Source organism: Eptatretus burgeri, chromosome 17 (assembly GCF_056783735.1).
Source record: "Eptatretus burgeri isolate ZD-2024b chromosome 17, Ebu_testis_v1, whole genome shotgun sequence".
NCBI classification, from domain to species: Eukaryota; Metazoa; Chordata; class Myxini; order Myxiniformes; family Myxinidae; genus Eptatretus; species Eptatretus burgeri.
In genome coordinates, this window is record NC_140977.1 from 54,406,233 (window position 1) to 54,425,704 (window position 19,472).

At 45.2% G+C, this 19,472-nt stretch overlaps 1 protein-coding gene across 2 annotated transcripts in view; it reads left to right on the plus strand.

Moving 5' to 3' along the window:
- Positions 1 to 13,046, plus strand: part of JPT2 (Jupiter microtubule associated homolog 2) — a 37,830-nt gene extending 24,784 nt beyond the window's left edge. For both annotated transcript variants that reach the window (XM_085863132.1, XM_085863133.1), the window contains exons 2-5: positions 583 to 737; positions 4,974 to 5,119; positions 6,098 to 6,137; positions 12,307 to 13,046. In XM_085863132.1, coding sequence (XP_085719258.1) covers positions 583 to 737; positions 4,974 to 5,119; positions 6,098 to 6,137; positions 12,307 to 12,497 — 532 coding nt within the window. In that variant the 3' untranslated portion in view covers positions 12,498 to 13,046. The remainder of the gene's footprint in view (positions 1 to 582; positions 738 to 4,973; positions 5,120 to 6,097; positions 6,138 to 12,306) is intronic.
- The last annotated feature ends 6,426 nt before the right edge of the window (positions 13,047 to 19,472 follow it).

Here is a 19,472-nt window from a genome sequence, read left to right on the forward strand (position 1 = left end):
TTTTTTTTCTCAATTTCTCGACATTGTATTCTTTCTTTCTCGGTTTCTGTACTTTCTCGATTTCTTTCTCGATTTTCTCGATATTCTCGATAAATTATAGAGAGATAAACACAATGCCCCAATCCAGTCGTCGTTTACGACAGCGAAGGAACGGCCTGTGTGGTTGTTTGAAAGTTTTCTTTGCACGTACGGCCACGCACGTGCGACCACGCGAGAGCGAAGGAACGGCTGTGTGGTTGTTGTTTCTGGCATGCGGTTTGAATTTTTTTTTTTTTTTTTTTTGCACGTACGGGCACGTACTAGTTTATAAAAAGGCATGTATTGCATATAGTACAGTGGTTAATGGCATTTTATTAAACCTCGGTTTAATTTGGAAGAGTAATTTTGTTTTTGAATCGGAAATGTAAAATATTTGTTCATAACATCTTGATTGCTTTCAAAATAGTTCCTTTGATTTGATTTTTCAGGAAATGCTTGTTTCTTTCATACTTGCCTTAAATTTTAACACATTGATAAATAAAATTACCGTAATTGTGGATGTTAAATGAAAGACTTGAGAACTCCCTGATTCCACCCCCTCAGGATCTTGAAACCACCTGGTGGGGGCTCCAGTGATATATTTGGGGGCCACCAACCCATGCCGACATCGCCCAAATCCGCTGCTAACCGCGCGGCAACAAGCAGTATTTTTGCACCCGCTGAGCTTGACGTCTTACCCAAACGCAGTAACCCTCCCGGTGAGTCATCGAGCCAGACTGGGAAGGTTTGAATGCGTGGGGGTGAGGTGTTGAAACGTGTGGGGTGGTTGGTTCAAATGCATGGGGGTGGTTGGTTCAAATGCATGGGGGTGGTTGGTTCAAATGCATGGGGGCGGTTGGTCCAAACACGGGGGGGGGGTGTAGGATCTGAACGCAGTGGGGTGGGGGGGGTCTGAACGTAGTGGGGGGTCTGAACGTAGTGGGGGGTTTCAAATGTGTGGCTGGGGGAGGGGGGTTGAACGTGTGATGGGGGAGAGGGGTTGAAAGCATGGTGGGGGAGGGGTTGAGCTAGTGGTGGGTGGATGGGGTTGCGCGTGGTGAGCGGAGGGGGTTGATCGTGTGGTGGGCGGAGGGGGTTGATCGCGTGGTGGGCGGAGGGGGTTGAACGCGTGGTGAGCGGAGGGGGTTGAACGCGTGGTGAGCGGAGGGGGTTGAACGCGTGGTGAGCGGAGGGGGTTGAACGCGTGGTGAGCGGAGGGGGTTGAACGCGTGGTGAGCGGAGGGGGTTGAACGCGTGGTGAGCGGAGGGGGTTGAACGCGTGGTGAGCGGAGGGGGTTGAACGCGTGGTGAGCGGAGGGGGTTGAACGCGTGGTGAGCGGAGGGGTTGAACGCGTGGTGAGCGGAGGGGGTTGAACGCGTGGTGAGCGGAGGGGTTGAACGCGTGGTGAGCGGAGGGGGTTGAACGCGTGGTGAGCGGAGGGGGTTGAACGCGTGGTGAGCGGAGGGGGTTGAACGCGTGGTGAGCGGAGGGGGTTGAACGCGTGGTGAGCGGAGGGGGTTGAACGCGTGGTGAGCGGAGGGGGTTGAACGCGTGGTGAGCGGAGGGGTTGAACGCGTGGTGAGCGGAGGGGGTTGAACGCGTGGTGAGCGGAGGGGGTTGAACGCGTGGTGAGCGGAGGGGGTTGAACGCGTGGTGAGCGGAGGGGTTGAACGCGTGGTGAGCGGAGGGGGTTGAACGCGTGGTGAGCGGAGGGGGTTGAACGCGTGGTGAGCGGAGGGGGTTGAACGCGTGGTGAGCGGAGGGGGTTGAACGCGTGGTGAGCGGAGGGGGTTGAACGCGTGGTGAGCGGTGGGGGTTGAACGCGTGGTGAGCGGAGGGGGTTGAACGCGTGGTGAGCGGAGGGGTTGAACGCGTGGTGAGCGGAGGGGTTGAACGCGTGGTGAGCGGAGGGGGTTGAACGCGTGGTGAGCGGAGGGGGTTGAACGCGTGGTGAGCGGAGGGGGTTGAACGCGTGGTGAGCGGAGAGGGTTGAACGCGTGGTGAGCGGAGGGGTTGAACGCGTGGTGAGCGGAGGGGGTTGAACGCGTGGTGGGCGGAGGGGTTGAACGCGTGGTGGGGGCAGGGGCATTTGAACATGTGGTGGAGGTTTGAATGCACATTGGGTGGGATGGGGGGGGGTTGAGTGTGCGGTATGTCTGGGGGCTAGGTTAGAACTTGTGTGAGAGGCTTCACACCCACAGAAGACGTGGGGACTTGAACAGGTGGGTAGAAGAGGGTTTAAATGCTTGAGGGGGGTTCAAGCACAGCAGGGTGGTTTGAGTGCATGGCGGGTTGGGTTGAATATGCATTGGGGGGTGGGGAGGTTCTGACCCATGGGAGACGGGGCTTGAATATGAGGTGAGGAGGGCTTCAAATGCGTGAGGGGAGGGTTTGAAAGCGTGAGGGGACAGTTTGAACTTGCGGGTGGCAGTTTGAATGTGCGATTGGGGCGGAGTGGTGGGGGGGGTTGGTTTGAACTGGGGTACTGCATGGCTGTGTTGTGTGTTGTGTCTTCACCTTTGTCCCAGGCAGTGTGATACAGCAGCTATTTTAATTGCAAATTTTGATATTTTAAACTTCTTCAGCAAATCTTTTTATTTCTAAAAGGAAGTTTATGAATACTGGTTCTTTGAGTAGCTGCTGCTACTATTGATATTACTACTGTAATGTTCAGTGTATTTAACTCCCACCAAACAATGTTTGGGATAGGCAGGGTAACTCTGTGGTACAATCATTGGGTGGTTGCTGGACTACCCTTATTCTCAGTTTTTCCGTCTGTCTGTCTGAATGTTTGTTTGTATGTAATGGACAGCTCTGGAGGCCAGAGGAGTCAACTGATTTTGATGAAACTTGACAGGTAGGTTCATACCAGGATCTAGTTGTATGCTTTTGAGAACCGTTACTCTGGACGCCACAGTTGCCTTGCAATGGTACTTTAAAATTTTTGAAAAATCCTAAAAAAAAATTTTTTTTCAAAAATCGGCTTCCACGCTTTTATGCGCACTATAATCAATCTCTTTGTCAAAAAATTTCAGCCCGATCCGTCAAAAACTGTATGACGAGTATGCAATTATGTAGCGGCCACCCATGTCGCCTACCGGCTTGTATATCTTGTTTCGTCTGGGTTTGGTTCCTGATCAGATTATAAACTGTCCTAGTATTTCACAGGCAGGGCGATGCACTACATGGCCAAAAGTATGTGGACATCTGCTCCTCCAACATCTCATTCCAACATCATGGGCATTAACATGGAGTTGGTCTCCCCCCCCCCCTTTGCTGCTATAACAGGCTCCACTCTTCTGGGAAGGCTTTCCACTAGATGTTGGAACATTGCTGCGGAGATTTGCTTCCATTCAGCCACAAGAGCATTTGTAAGGTCGGGCACTGATGTTAGGCGATTAGGTCTGGCTCACAGTCAGCGTTCCAATTTATCCCAAAGGTGTTCGATGGGATTGAGGTCAGGGCTCTGTGCAGGCCAGTCAAGTTCTTCCACACCGATCTCGACAAACCATTTCTGTATGGACCTTACTTTGTGAACGGGGCATTGTCATGCTGAAACAAGAAAGGGCCTTCCAAAAATTGTTGCCACAAAGTTGGAAGCACAGAATCGTCAAGAATGTCATTGCATGCTATTGCATTAAGATTTCCCTTCACTGAAATTAAGGGGCCTAACCCGAACCATGAAAAACAGCCTCAGGCCATTATTCCTCCTCCACCAAACTTTACAGTTGACTATGCATTCGGGCTGGTATTGTTCTCCTGGCATCCGCCAAACCCAGATTCGTCCTTTGGACTGCTAGATGGTGAAGCGTGATTCATCACTCCAGAGAACACGTTTCCACTGCTTCAGAATCCAATGGCGGTGAGCTTTGCACCATTTCAGCCGATGCTTGGCATTGCGCATGGGTTTGTGTGCGGCTGCTCGGCCATGTAAACCCATTTCATGAAGCTCTGGACGAACAGTGTTTGTGCTGACGTTGCTTCCAGAGTCAGTTTGGAACTTGGTCGTGAGTGTTGCAACCACCGACAGATGATTTTTCTGCGCTGCGCGCTTCAGTACTCGGTCGTCCCGTTCTGTGAGCTTATGTGGCCTACCACGTGGCCGCTGAGCTGTTGTTGCTCCTCGACGTTTCCACTTCACAATAACAGCAATTACAGTTGACCGGGCAGCTCCAGCAGGGCAGAAATTTGATGAACTGACTTGTTGGAAAGGTGGCATCCTATGACGGTGCCACGTTGAAAGTCACTGAGCTCTTCAGTACGGCCCATTCAACTGCCAATGTTTGTCTATAGAGATTGCATGGCTGTGTGCTTGATTTTATACACCTGTCAGCAATGGGTGTGGCTGAAATAGCCAAATCCACTAATTAGAAGGGATGTCCGCATATTTTTGGCCATGTAGTGCATCGAGTGTGTTGCTCTTTAGAAAGGGCATTCACTTGTCGATGTGAATAGAAAATAACACTTTGTACCTTTTGCACTTTGTACCATTGCCGTGGCCAAGTAACACTTGCCCTGGCCAAGTACTAAATTCCTGAGCTGCTTTAGTATCGCCCCAAGATGAAGTGACGACCTGTATGGGTTATTTACTCAGCTCTGGAAAAATCCATTATGTGGTCTTGGATGCTCCCATGTGTCATGGATGAGTATTGGGCACTGCAATTCCTTTCTTCACAATTCTTCCTCTTTTCTTCTTTTTCTTCTTCTTCTTCATCTTCTTATGAATCGTCCATGAATCTTCCATGTATATTCCATGAATCTTACATCTGCTAACTATAGACAGGAATCAAGCCGAGGCAACAACAATCAGACGACTAAAGTTTTCATTGAAATCTATAAAAGATTCACTTCGATTTTATGGATGAAAAAAGTAGCGTTTGCTGAATTTTAGAAATGAATGAATTGAGGAATGCATTTTGACCAGTGCTCAAACAAGTGAAAAACTCTTTTTCAGGAGGGAAGAGCAGTGGGATATTTGATAACAGCACTACAAACAAAGCAGTCCAACAGCACTCTCACCCTCCAGGAGGAAAGGGCAGCTACGCATTCGGTATTGGCTCTTTGGAGCCGACACGGAACCAAAACCCCAACAAGCCTGTGGTACGGATATTCCATCCCCCCTGTTTTGCCTAAATGTGTGCTGAGCTAGTTGAGGATCATCTCTCTGTGTAGATTTGCTACAGAATTGCATTATGAACTCGAGAGTTCGTAGAACATCTTATCCCACACAGTCTTGAGAAAAAGGATGTGGGAAGGATTACCCCCCTCCCTTTTTATTTGGACAAAGCTAGCTCAGACGTTGCATCGCTAAGAGTGGCCGTTTGGTTTGAATCTCGATGGTCACCCGTCCTGAGAGTGCGAACGGCAAATTTGATTGGTCGAGACGGTGTACAATTTTTTCAAAGCACTGCTAAACTGAAGGGTTTTGGAAGTACAAACAAGACGACTTGTGTTCTGCAGTGTTCAAGATATATAATTCAATTGAAAGAAAAAAGTTTTTTTTTAAAGGTTGTAGAAAAAAAATTTCATCAGAAGTTTCCGGCCGATTATGCAGCTTCTTTTACACCACCTTATTTAACACGTTAAATTTGTTCTTCGTGCCTGTTGTTTATGTCCTTTGATATCCCTAAAAACAGTAAGTTTCCTGTTTGGAATGATTTTCAATTTTCTTTGACTGCCAGACTGAAGCAATTACCTTACACCTGAAGCAGTTACATGATGCCAAAGTACTACTGCTAAACTGAAAGTTTTTGTTAGTACAAATAAGTCAGTTTGAGAGAGAGAGAGAGAGAGAGAGAGAGAGACAGACAGACAGACAGACAGACAGACAGACAGACAGACAGACAGACAGACAGACAGACAGACAGACAGACAGACAGACAGACAGACAGACAGACAGACAGACAGACAGACAGACGGACGCTTTTCCCTGCTTTGATGTCGTCATGATGGGTTGTGTTCCATGTCGAGTCGCGCGCTCTGTGCCGACCACCTGGTACTTACCTGTGGTTCACCAATGTAGCAGTCTTGTCTTGGGGAGTTTGCTTGCCTAACAGCCAAGCCTTTTGTCTTTTCCAGGATTCCAACATCTTTGGAAATGACTCGTCTCAAAGTCCTGGTGAGTTTCCTATATCGCATACACGTTGCACGTGTCGCTTCCATCAAGCCTTGCATTTGCCAAGGCCTGAAGCAAAATGCAAAAGATTATTTTCTTTTTATTTTGTATTTTTTCAAAGCTTCTTCCTTATTGCACAAAACCTGAGATAATTTTTGAGAATCTTCTGTTGGTGTTAAGTTAGTCTTAACATCCAGTGCTGATCAACTTGATCGGAGCAATGAGCTTCACTTAGGAAAGTGAAGGTTTTTTCACACTGCGCAAATGACCAGATTACCCCGACGCTCTCCTCAATGGTGGTCTTCACAAAGGGGTCGGATTGCAGGTGGAACAAGCACTGGCTCGAAATGAAGGTTTGGCCGTTAAATTAAATGACTCAAAAATAAATAAATAAATGGCATCGTTGAGCAAGAGCCTCGACATGGTCGTATTTGAAAGTGTGACCTTTAACCTGAATCTGAATCTTTGTACAGTGAGATGTGGCGATGAAATATTTCGAGCTTTTGAAGGTTCACATGTCCCGAATTGGGTCACCCTTGAGTTTGTTGGTTTGGATGCGTCATGTTGCTCATAGTTTCTCCGTTGCAGCAGCGTTGAAAGTGACGCCTTTGACTGTTCGTGAAAATTTGCATGGAATTGCATTGCGACAGCGAGTTTGTGGAGGAAAGATGTGTCAAGCTCTCCTCGAATCACGTCGGGCAGCTCATTGAGCTTGAATATATATTATTACTGCCTTCGTGCCCCCAATTATTCCCACCATCTTGTGGGCTCAACCAGGGTTGTCTTTTTGTCCCAAGTCTTTTATGAACCGGGTGGTCAAACCTGATGTTCAACTGAAGGTGAAAGAGATTTCTAATTGGTTCAGAGTGCCGGCGATAATGCGCCCCATCTGCATGAAAGACACCATGGGATCTTTAATGTCCCACAACTAATGCTAGCAGATGGACGTCCATACCCGGCATAACGTCCACAAAAGGGATGGTGCACTGTGTGATGAAACACCAATCCGATAGTTTATCGTCCGGTCAGGAATCGCACTCGTACATTTTTATACAAGGGCCTATGTTCATAGAGTCGCTAAATGACAGAGCCTCAGGTTCACAAATTAGCAGAGAGTATGTGCGGAGTGTGGGGTATGGACATAGTGGACATAGACAAGTTGTGATAGCACAAAAATGAGTAACGATGGTCCAGAGAGAAACGGAATGGGAAATAATCAATGTGTGTAGAAAAGAATGTGGATGTGCAGAGGTGAGCGCATGATGGCCAGAATGTTTGAACGACTGAAGTGAGGACTGTTTCCTATAATGGGGGCAAATTTATGCAAGAGCATTGGGCAACCAGTCTGGAGTTGGGATTATGAGCAGGTGAGTATTTCTCAAGGTGAGGTATATCTATTTTCGCGTAGCACTACCTCTGCACCAACCTATCAGACGTAGTGAAGCTCCAATATGCCGTGCTTAAGAGGCTCTGTTGAGCGAAAACCATTCAACGAATTGGGACTGATGGGAGACCATTGAGGCACTTGTAGAGATAACACTTCAGATCGATCTGATGTAACTCCAGTGATTCCTTGTTATAGCATGGGAGGGAAACCAGCCAGTTTGTGTGCTCGAGAGCAAATGTTAGAGGATACAAGAATTAACAACATCCTGGTCATGTCATCGCTCTATGTCTCAGATATTTATTTTATATCTGTGGTTTTATATCCTCAATGTCTGATGCAAGATCAGGGCCGTCTCTCTGGACATATCTCGAGCTTTTGATAGTCTGGCATCCCGCCCTGCTCTCCAAACTCTCTGCCAATGGAATCCAAGGTCAACTCCATGCATGGCTTACTAACTTCCTCCAATGCTATTGAGATGCTATTGATCAATCATTTTATTTGAAGAAACACTGTAGCATTCTCGAACAAACAGTAATGTGGTGTTGGTATTAGTTCGGCACAGGTACAGTAGCAGTGGAGTAGTCGGCGTAGAGGTTATAGTAGTCGCGCGGAATTGCTTGAGATACTTGCAGTCGACGGAATACTTGGGGACAGAGTGGTCATGGTAGCAGCGGGTAACTCTGGCGGGTCATGCGGCTCTAGGCTCTTCACCATCTGCACTAGATTTTCGGACCTTATTCTTTTTGGTCTTCGGTGGAGAAACGATGGACTCGCTGACCAGTTTCGCTTTCTTCTTACGTTGTCTGTCTTTTTAGGTCATCTCTATCATCTCAGTAGAGATGACCTAATAACAGTCTCGAAGTCTGTCCGTCCGTCCGTCCGTCCGTACGTACGTCCGTCCGTCCACAATCAAACCGAGTGGAGACAAATAACCAATAGTGGAATGGATAGAGGTCGATGAGACATGCACAACGATATAACTTTCAAGGTCGTCCAAGGTCGAGGTCAACGTCACGAGGCTGTCAAAGTTGCGAAAATCGTCGATTTCAAATCGTATCTCCTCCCTCATTTATCAAGAGAGATCAAATGTTATTTGTGATTCAGATACTACGGACTATTATCTAGAACAACACGAGCTATTTTTTTTGAAATTTGCTCTTGTTCCGATTTTATAGCCCTTCAAACTTAGCTCTCATTCCCCGTATGGGCCATTCATAAAGTACATACAAAAATAAAAGTATTAACTTCAGAACCGGAACTCTCCGAGACAAATATTACATTTGAAGCTTTTGTCAGATTTAACTAAAACAATGGAACACAAGTTTATATGCACACTTACTTTCATTTATGACATTAACATTGTCTTCAATGTCAATTTGTACTTTTATTTTCATAAATGACGTGCTGTGATATTAAAAGAAAAAGGTAAATTACACCACTAGGAACTGTATCGTCATGACTTACAAACATCGGTTCATAAGAAACTGCTGGCTTTGCAAGCGATTGGCGATGTATGAGGGGGGTGGGTGGTTTAAAGCCCGCGTACGGGCTGCGTACAGGGTGGGATACATACGGCTGCATGCATACTTTATGAAAGTGGTGTCGGACTACATGAAAGCATTTCAGAAGATGAAGGTGAGCCTGTCGTCATCGCGAGGAGGAAAAATATCCCCGTTCACAGGAACATTTTCAACGTGATGTTGAATCCGTGGACGTCAATAATTGTTCCATATTACTGTATTACCGTAGTTAATAATTACTGATGCATTTGAGATAAATCTACAGTTCGTTATAATCTTCAGGTATTGTGATGTGATATGAGACGCATGTGGGGGTGGGTGGGTGGTCACGAGCCTGCATACAGAGGGGGGTGGGTGGTTTTGAAACCCGGAAGTTGAGCGTATGCACTTTATGAACTGCCCGTATTCCAGTCTGGCACAGAGTTACTTTCGAACTCTGGCAGAGATGACTGGCATTCCCGCTCGGGGGTATTTTTTTTGACGGGCTTGCTTTTGTTGTCTATTTGCGGAGTTACGGTACCGGTCATTCCATTATTTTTGCTGTTTCTGCTTCTTCTGTATACCTCCTTTTGTTTTGGTCTGTTCAGCCCGGCACGCAGCTACACGTTCTCTTTCTTTCTGGTACCAGAATTCATGCTGTTCATCCCTCATACTTTCTCTCTTCTTCTGATGCATTTTTTGCATACGTTGTGCAGGTGTCATTGGTACCTTCTTGGGTTTCCCCTGCTGGTTATCATCTTTGAGTGGTTCTGCCAAACATACACGCAACTGGAATGTGTTTTCTCGTGACATTTTGGTCCTGGGAAAAAAAAATCAGTACTCTCATCGGGGTTTTGCTCATTTTATGCTCAACAAATGCCTAAATGCCTCGACATTTCAGAAATCCAGTACAAGAAAACATTATTGTCCGCAATTCTGAGTCAGATGACATACGTCAAGACCGATCACTAAATCCTTTTCGCAAGGAAAATTTTGGAAATAAACAATTTTCAAGTCCAGAAACTATGCTTTTCAACTCACCTCTCAATAAACTACATTAACATAATGCCAAATCATCATATTCAAAATAAAATCTAGGAAATTTCAGGTCTTGAGAGTGTTATTTTGAAGGAAAAAAGTTGGAAATTGAATTTCCCTCCAAAACCACGGAAATGACCTTGATCTTACGGGTGATGCCCTCTTTTGAGCCATAGGCACACTATGACCATGGTAAAACGCAGAAATACCTGCAGGTAAGTGATTTAACTCAAGCCAAGAGCTTACGTACCTTCTGTTTGTCTGACAACGTGAGAAATCTATCCGCCGAAAAACGTAACGTACTCTCGGAAAAGTATTCGTCGCGACTCGTGAAAAATCCTATCGCATGGAACCAAATGTTCCAGTATTTTTTTAATTACTCTCGGCATGGTCAAATACAGGAATGAAATGAGACCTCATACTGGTGACCATTATTCCTGTGCAGACCAAAAAGCAAAACGTAATGTACTCTCAGAAAAAAATTCTCGATTTCCAGACCACTACGAAAGAGATTTGTACATCATTATATGCTCAAGTGATGTTTTTTTCTTGAAGAATAGACAACATTCTTACATTGAAACTCACATATGAGTAGATTTGTGTGTAATAAGCCAGACAAATCCCGAGGAAGGTGAAAATTGGGTATCAAAAACTGACTCATGAAATTGCAGTTTAAAAAAAAAAAAAAAAAACATCAAAAAACGCTCACTTTTCATACCAAAGCTATCCCTATTGCTCAAATTTCTCACTGGGTATCGTATTCAATCATGAATACATCAAAATCATAAAGACTGGATCTTTTAATACCTAAAAAAATTTGTACATCATACAAATTTAGCCGATGCACCATGAAAAGTGCTGATTTCCACTTATTTTGGAAATTCGTGACATTGTAAAATTTTTGTTTCACAAGATAGACCCTCCAACCGAAACATTTTAAGAATGTTCAGTCTGGACTATAAGATTAGACTAATTCCAGGTCAGTACATTGCTGTACGAGAGAGTATTACTGTAGCAAAAGCAAGTCATTACTGAAAAGTGGCGTGGTCTCAAGTTATGTGCTTTGAGCCTGGAACTTTCTCAAAATTATGATATGGAGTATATGTTGTGATCAATAAAATTTCTTTCAAAAATTTATAAACGGCATTCCCAAGAATGTGCCACAGCACATTGCCCACCGAAGGTGGGCTGAGAAAGGTACTCCCTGCTTGATCCCCGAAAGGGGAAACCTCCAAGTACATGTGACGGCCCTATGTGAAACAGCTGTTCCACTTGATGGATGCATTTTTGTGAAAAATCGAAACAAGGTACATTTGACATTCCTAAATATTGTGTTTGACAAAAGACTTATCTGAATAAAATAAGAGTTGTTTTCATATAACGTTCAGTTGTGTATCCTGCATTGAGTTGGTGCAATGTTGTGTCCGTGCTGTAACGGTTTGCTCTCCCTTCGTCCCTTGTCTTGTGGCTTATACATTTGTTCTCTTTCTAGTTGGCCTGTAAGTAAAAAAAAAACAAAGCTTCAGGTAATCTGGAAACCTTGATGTTTCATTGTTGTCATTTGAAAAGAAAACTCTGTCACGTTTAGACCATCTCTTGCACTCCTTTCCCCACCGAGAGCCTGAATTAGAGCATGGGTCGTTGTTTCTAACCCCCTCTACAGTGTTCGACGTTGGCTGTTGCATGGCTTGCATGCATTACACAAGAGCACTTTGTCACTGGTTCGGACAAACACTCGTACCTCAGACACGTGTCACTTGGATCAAAACGAGCCCGAGGAATTGTGGGACGCTAAACCGTCTGCTGTTGGTTGGTTGGTTGGTTGGTGGAACCTGACGCACTGAGATTTAATTTTCAACACCATTGTGACCACCTTTGCCATAAACCTTTCCAAGAACCCTTTGTAACACGTCGGGAAAAAGACGGCCAAATATCTTTGCTTTGTGACCATAATCAATGCCCCGATGTCCTGATCCAGTGACGAGGTGCTTTTGTTCCACCGCTGAATGATCGATGGCTCCGGCTTTTTAAAGTTTATAGTACTGTTCAGAACATCCCTCTCACCAACCAGTCAACCCTTTGATTCCAAAGGAATGCCGCTTGCTTTTGCATTTCTAAACCATGTTTAAACATTAATAACCGGAAGCTTAACTACTCATCATTTGCTCAGATTTCATTGTGAGACGCATCTCGGGCTGAATGCACTTTGAATGGACGATAAACCATTCATAAACGTTTTCATTTTCAGAGCGTGTACAAGTTGAGGGTAATTCGGTGGATGAAGAGTATGAAGAGGAGACTGGAGTAGCTGTAGATGTCGTGGAGGAAGTGCAAGATTTGGTGGAAAAGGAAGACACCAACCTGTCAAGTCCCACAAGCCCCTCTGCATCACGGGCTTATCATCCTCCGGGTGGGAAGTCGAGCATAATATTTGGGTAGAATCAGAATTGACTAATGTGGAATACTGGTGGCCATGCAACACTCTCTCAGCTCTGATTAGCTCCTTTTTTGCACACTTCTTTCCTAGTATATTTTCAGGTTGGATAGTCACAATAGGGGTTCGGATTGACCTCGTGATTTAAGTTTCAGACTGAAGTTTGTATCAATTTAGTGCCCTTTTTTGTACCGATGTAAATGTTGCTGCGATTGTTTGCCACTCCTTGGTATCGCGATGCTTTTTTCATGTTTTAGAAATAAATGTTATTTGTGAGGGAGAGAAAGGGTGGGGTGGGAAAAAAAAAACTATAAACTTGTGCGACGACTCACAAACCTGCGTAAAAGGCATCAGCAGGTCACGGAGGATCCAAAGGTGCAAACTTAAAAGCTGTGATATTCAAGCAGATGAAGTTTTTCATGGGATATGTTGATATCCTCACTAAGCTCACTTCCTTTGTTTAAGGCATAAATTGGACTGGTGTTGTGCTTTTTGTCTTGGCTTCATCTTCCTTGTAATGTTAACTAGTGTCATAATAAACTGCTTCAAATATATTGAGTTTACTCGAGAACGAACTTATTTTATTCCTTGTAAGTTGCCTCAAGACGTTGGTGGTTGTTCAGTCGTGGAGTTTAAAACTCGAGGGTGTGTGTGTGTGTGCGTGCATGCGTGCGTGCGTGCGTGCGTGCGTGTGCGTGTGCGTGCTATTGTGAATTTTGGAAGGGTTCAGCCCGGTTGCATTAATCATTCTTTTATAAAGATTTGAGGATTTACTTAATTCTTTCCTTTAGTTTCCCTTTAAGGGCATCCTTAATTTGAGGATCGTTGCATATTTGAATGTTCCTTAAGTGACTCAAAGGAGCATGTCCCCCCCAGTCCTTAGACACCAACCTTTGAGTTTCCAAATGGAGCTCTTCATCGAAGTTGATTATGAAGAGGAGGATTATTGCCATGCAAGACATCGCGAAGGTGTTTTCAGAGACCGCCTCAACCCGCTTGACGTCTCTGATGATATTACCCTTATTTAAAACACATACTAAGGAATAATTAGAATTAGACTCAGGATTTTTTTATCCCACAGGAGTCACGACCACAAAAATATATTTTAAGTAATTTATTTATAAACTCCATCGAACTGACAATCACACGGTATTTAAGACGTGATATCTGTGCCTATGTAAAGGTGTGTTTTAGTGCAGGTACTTGCAGGTGCAGCTGAACGAGTTAGTTCATGCTGCTTGTGTCGTGGTGCTTTCATGAGGAGAACATTTATTACTTTTCTTTATTTATATATCTTTTTCTCTGTTTGTACATTTTTGGGAATTTGGTAATCGACATCCCTCCACTTCATGTCCGATTTCCACTTACCCCCTCATCCCACCCCTCAAAGCTTCATGTCCCCCCTTTCTGCATCCCTCCTCCCACCACCCTCTCAATGCTTCCCCCTCACCCTGTCCCCACAAAGCCTCCTCCCCTACGTCCTGGATTCTCCCAACGCCTCCTCCTCTGTCCCGAACTGCTTGGACCTCAAACATCCAAGGTCTCTGCTCCAACCTGACATCTCTCAATCCAGGTCGTTGCTGATACACTGGACACCATATTGTCGTGGGGGCGGACGGCCCAGGTTAACCCCCCAACCCAATTTGTGGTGACGGGCGGTTAACACCAACCGCCCCCGGATGGCCGAGCGGTTCCTTATTAAGAAGAGGCGGACATGTTGATCGACGGAGATTTTAACACGTGCTCGAAGGGCATGGTGGTGGGCAATGGCGGGCGGGTGGAGGAGCATGGAGAATGGAACGGATGTACAGGGGGTTTATGCTCGAACCCCACTACAAATGGACAAATACAATTTCTTTAAAGGAATACATTTGTTGAACATACACAAATATTTACAAAGACAATAATTCAACAGGTGATTAATAATAATAATAATAATAATGGAATGAAATAAATAACTCCTACAGAAGAGGCCTCACACACACAGACTCAAATATGAACAATGGGGATACAAAATAAAAAGAAAAACCCTCCTTTTCAAGTATACTGGTACTCAGCTTGGCCCAGAGCTGGTCGTTGTCAAACTTGGAATGGGGAGTGCTTCCACCAGCACGTGCACACGTGCACAATTGGCACCGTCACTTCTCTTGTGGCAGGGCAGACGTACGCCAGGCAATCCGCAAGCAGCTTTCCACACGAAGGCTCAAAATGTGCCAGCCTTCCTCTTTCCAAAGGTGCCACCTGCCTTCCTCACACTGACCTCGTGTGTGTGCTCTGCCGATCTCCCGTTCTATCCAGACGGAAGTCTTCCACAATCCACACGTGCACAAGCCTGCCTGCCCTCGACCTCTTTCACACAGATCTCTCTTTCTATCCAGTCGCAAGCCTCTCATCAACCACACGTGCGACCGATCTCCCGTCCTATGCAGGAGCCCGAAGCCCCTTGTAATGTGCTAGCCTCTCCTCCATGCTCTCTCCCCTGTGCACTCTATATCCTCTGCCTCCGGGCATGGCCTGCTTGCCCCCAAACCCGGGAAGGCGGGGCTTCTCCTGTTTGTTGTGGTTTAAGGGACACGTTTACCAGCTTTACTGCCTGGCTTGAAATATAAAAAAAAACAGGGAAAATCACAGAGGGCAATCACGTATTGGGGAACTTATTCTTACTCCCAAGGCTAATTAACACCGCACCACCCCTCGTGTGGTGACACATAACACTTAAGCTCACAGATTCCCTAACTTAGTTACATCGAGTTGCTTTCTACTCGTCCACAGACCAAGCAGCACAATGCTAAACTCCCTATTAGATTCTTCCATCTACCCCTACAATCATATGTTTAACAGAATCCTTCATCCCACAGACTGTCCCCGACTCTTCGTTCTCTCTCCCCGGCTATTGTCTCCTCAGATTTGAAAGGCTCGAACAACACCTCAGCGACGGAGTTACACTTTAGATGAATAACTCCATTTCTCACCAACTGTGTACAGATATTGCACCTCTCAACCTCCAGGAGTACCTCTGGCTTCGACTTCCCCTCTGCTCTCACCTCATGTTTGTCTGCATGTTGTTCCATCATCCCAACAGTGATATATATATATATATATATATATATATATATATATATATATATATATATATATATATATATATATATATATATATATATATATATATATATATATATCTCTCTCTCTCTATCTCTCTATCTCTCTCTCTCTCTCTCTCTCTCTCTCTCTCTCTCTCTCTCTCTCTCTCTCTCTCTCTCTCTCTCTCTCTCTCTCTCTCTCTCTCTCTCTCTCTCTCTCTCTCTCTCTCTCTCTCTCTCTCTCTCTCTCTCTCTCTCTCTCTCTCTCTCTCTCTCTCTCTCTCTCTCTCTCTCTCTCTCTCTCTCTTTCTCTCTCTCTCTCTCTCTCTCACACACTGGACAAACTTTGAACCACTCATCCCAATTCTCTCTTCCTCATATGTGGTGATTTCAATTGTTACCATGCAATGTGATTGGGTGTTGGTACTCTCTCACCAGCCATGCCACTTCAGCAAATGACTTTCTGTGATTCCAAAGGATTGACTCAATCTGTAAACTTTCCAACTCGGATTTCTCCAAATAGCAAATCCTCCCTTCTGGACTTGGTGATGACCAAGTTCCCTGCAAGTGTCTCCTGCTCTTCCTCTGCTCCAATTGGTTCGTCTGATCATGTGCTTGTGAAAGTCAACATCTCTCTGGCTATTTTCAGAGAGCTGCCTCAACACCGGTGATTCTGGCAGTTCACTCAAGCAGATTGGCAGGGAATGCAAGCAGCCATCTCTCTTCAGGACTGGTCTCTCATATCTACTGCTCCTGATGTAAACTCAGACTGGGACCATTCTTCACCAGAAACATGCTCTCTCTCTCTCTCATCCACAGATTCATCCAATCTCATCTTCAATTATCCTACCATTCTACCTGCCCATAGTACACTGAATCTTGTGGTGAGGAAGTTGCTATGAAACAACTTAGCTTTTAGCTTTTATTTTGGGAAAGCAAATCCAACCGAAGGCAATCTCAGATCATTCCAAAAAGTCCTCAACAAGTGTGTGTCCACTATCAGAGGAGCCAGAAAATAACATCTGTCCAACCTCAAGAATGAACTTTCAAACTTGTCTCCTTCCTCTAGAACAGAGAAGTGCCATGTTAAGTCTGTATCTGGAGTATGCTCCCCTTCCATTCCTTCCCTTTCTTGAAATGGCACCACAGCCGACTCCACTCGTGAGAAGGCTGAATGCCTAAATTCTGTGTTTACTTCCAAATCTTGTTTCCCCAAACCCCACTCTCATTACCCACCCTTTCCTGTCATACCAAACTGCTCCTGGACTTTGTATTTACCTATGCCACCGAAGGTGGATGGAGGTTATGTTTTTACCCATGTTTGTCTGTTTATTATCTTGCCAAAACGAAGTTTTTGCAAGATATGTTAGTCAGCTTGTATGTTTTTTTTTTGTTTGTTTTTTGTTTGTTTGTTTGTTTGTTTGTTTGTCTGTAATCACGTATAAAAAAATTCTGCAGAACACAGTTATCATTGGAAATTTTTGTAACTTCGCATATCAGAGGCCTATAGAGGTCCCTTTCAGTGCACAAAATTTTGAAGGTCAAAGGTCAAGGTCACTTTGTCGAAAATCAGGGGAGTCGACGAAACCCTTATTTATTGAGTAATTTTGATCGGATAGTCTTCAAACTTCATGGGAATATAGTTCATGGTCTGGCGCTCAGCTGATTAATTTTTGGTGGCGATTGGCCTTGACCTTCATGGTTAGCGCCTGAGGTCAAACATTTCACCCCAAGGTCAAATTTTCAAGTTTTAGGAACCATATCGTGTAGTACCTCAACTTGAACACCTCGATGAGTGCTTTCTAGATATGTCAAGCTTGAGACATTATGACGTCATTTGGTGACGTTATGAGGCAAACGCATATTTTTCATGGTTACTCTGTAGAACGATTCTCATCGGAATCTCTCGTAGGCAGATATTCCTCAAGGAGTCGCTCCTGGTGGATAGCAGCTCTGTTCACCTCAGTGTGACCTTAAAGAAGTCACACATGGTCACCTTTTGCAAGATACGGGTCACCCTGAGGGTGACATTGGTTTATTTGTTTCTTTGTTTGTGAACAAAATATCTCAAAAAGTTGTGGATGGATTTGAAAGAAATTTTATGGAGAGCTTTGGGTATGTGACACTGACGAAATCATTAGATTTTGGTGATGATCCGAATCCAAAAATCTTCCAAGTGATTTTTCACCATTTGGAGATAGAGCACAATATCTCAAAAGGTTTTGGATGGATTTGAATGAAACTTGGTGGTTGAGTTGGTTAGGTGACAAGAACAAGCTCATTAAATTTTAGTTCAGGTCCAAATTCAGATCCAGCCTAAAAATCCAGATCCAGATCCAGTGTCCTAACAACCTGCTCTGTTGCTCTTGCACATCCTCTCTCTGCCCTTTTCACCCTGTAATTTGCGCTTGGACATCTATCATCTGCTTGGAAATCTGCCCACTGCTTTACATAAAAAAGATGCAAAATCTGATCCCCTGAACTACAGACTTATCAGCTGACTTCCAATCATCAGCAAGGTCATGGAATCCGTCATCGTAGTTGATATAAAATCATTTCTTATCTCCAACAGCCTCATCTCAGATCATCAATTCCGATTCAGACCAGGTCCTTCTACCTTGGATATGCTGCTTCCACTCAGCAACAATGGTGGAGGCCCTAAATATCAGACACGAGATCAGGGCCGTCTCTCTGGCCATGTCTTGAGCTTTTGATACAGTCTGGCATCCCACCTTACTCTCCAAACTGACTGCCAATGGAATCCAAGGTCAACTCCATGCACGGCTTACTAACTTCCTCCATTCTCGAAGCCAACGTGTGGCTCTCAATGGAATCCTTTCATCTCAGGTCAGGTCAGGTATGGGAGCATGCGCCAGAGCAGCGCGTTTCCGCCGGCGTCCACTTTCTGCCGGACGGTACTCCACGGGCCTCCATCTGGCCATCCCTCAGACAGATGCTTGTCCCATCCCCATCTCCTTGAGATGCTGATCAACCTGCTGTGACCATGAGGCATGTGGTCGGCCCATTGGCAATCTCCACTCACGAGGCCCCCTCGCTGAGAGAATCTGGTGAGCAGGATCAGCATCAGGAAAATGAGCCACATGTCCATACAGGTGCAGCTGACGCTCATGGACTATGCAGGTAACATATCTCATTTGAGTCTCTCTCTCAGCAATTGCTTGTTGGGCACAAAGTCCGACCAGCGATAGCCAAGGATTCTCTGAAGAGACTAAGTCTCCATCTCAGATCCCTGGTCAGAGTCCCTTACATCTGCAGAGCAACACTGGAAGCACGAAGGACCTGAAGACTCGGACTTTTGTCATCCTGTAGAGGTACCGACAGTGCTACACCCCATGATCCAGTGAATCCATGACTCCCCAGGCCCAACCCAAATGTCTATTGACCTCTGGGCCACAGCCAGCAGAGACATGAATATCACTGCCAAGGTAAATTAATCTCTCTGTGACCTCAACATCCTCACCACAAACAGGTACCGACAAGATAGCAGCATCCAATATGTCAGTGAAAGCCTGGGTCTTAGTTTTGACCCAGGAAACCCGTAAACCCAGCGGCTCCGACTCCTCATTCAGCACCTCGAGGGCCCTCAAAAGAATATCCAGAGTCTTCGCAAAGATGATTACATGATCTGCAAAATCAAGGTCAGAGATCTTAACATTCCCAAACGATGCAGCACAGCTTGATCTCTCTGACATCCTCCCCAGAATCCAGTCCATACAAGTGCTGAAAAGTGTGGGAGGGGGGCAGTACACTCCCTGACAGACTCCAGGGACATCTGGAAATAAGTCAGAGATGGTATCACCACATCTCAGAGCTCTCTCAGTACCAGAATATAGTTCAGACATCAGATCGATCAGTTTCGGTGGCAGCCCACGGAGA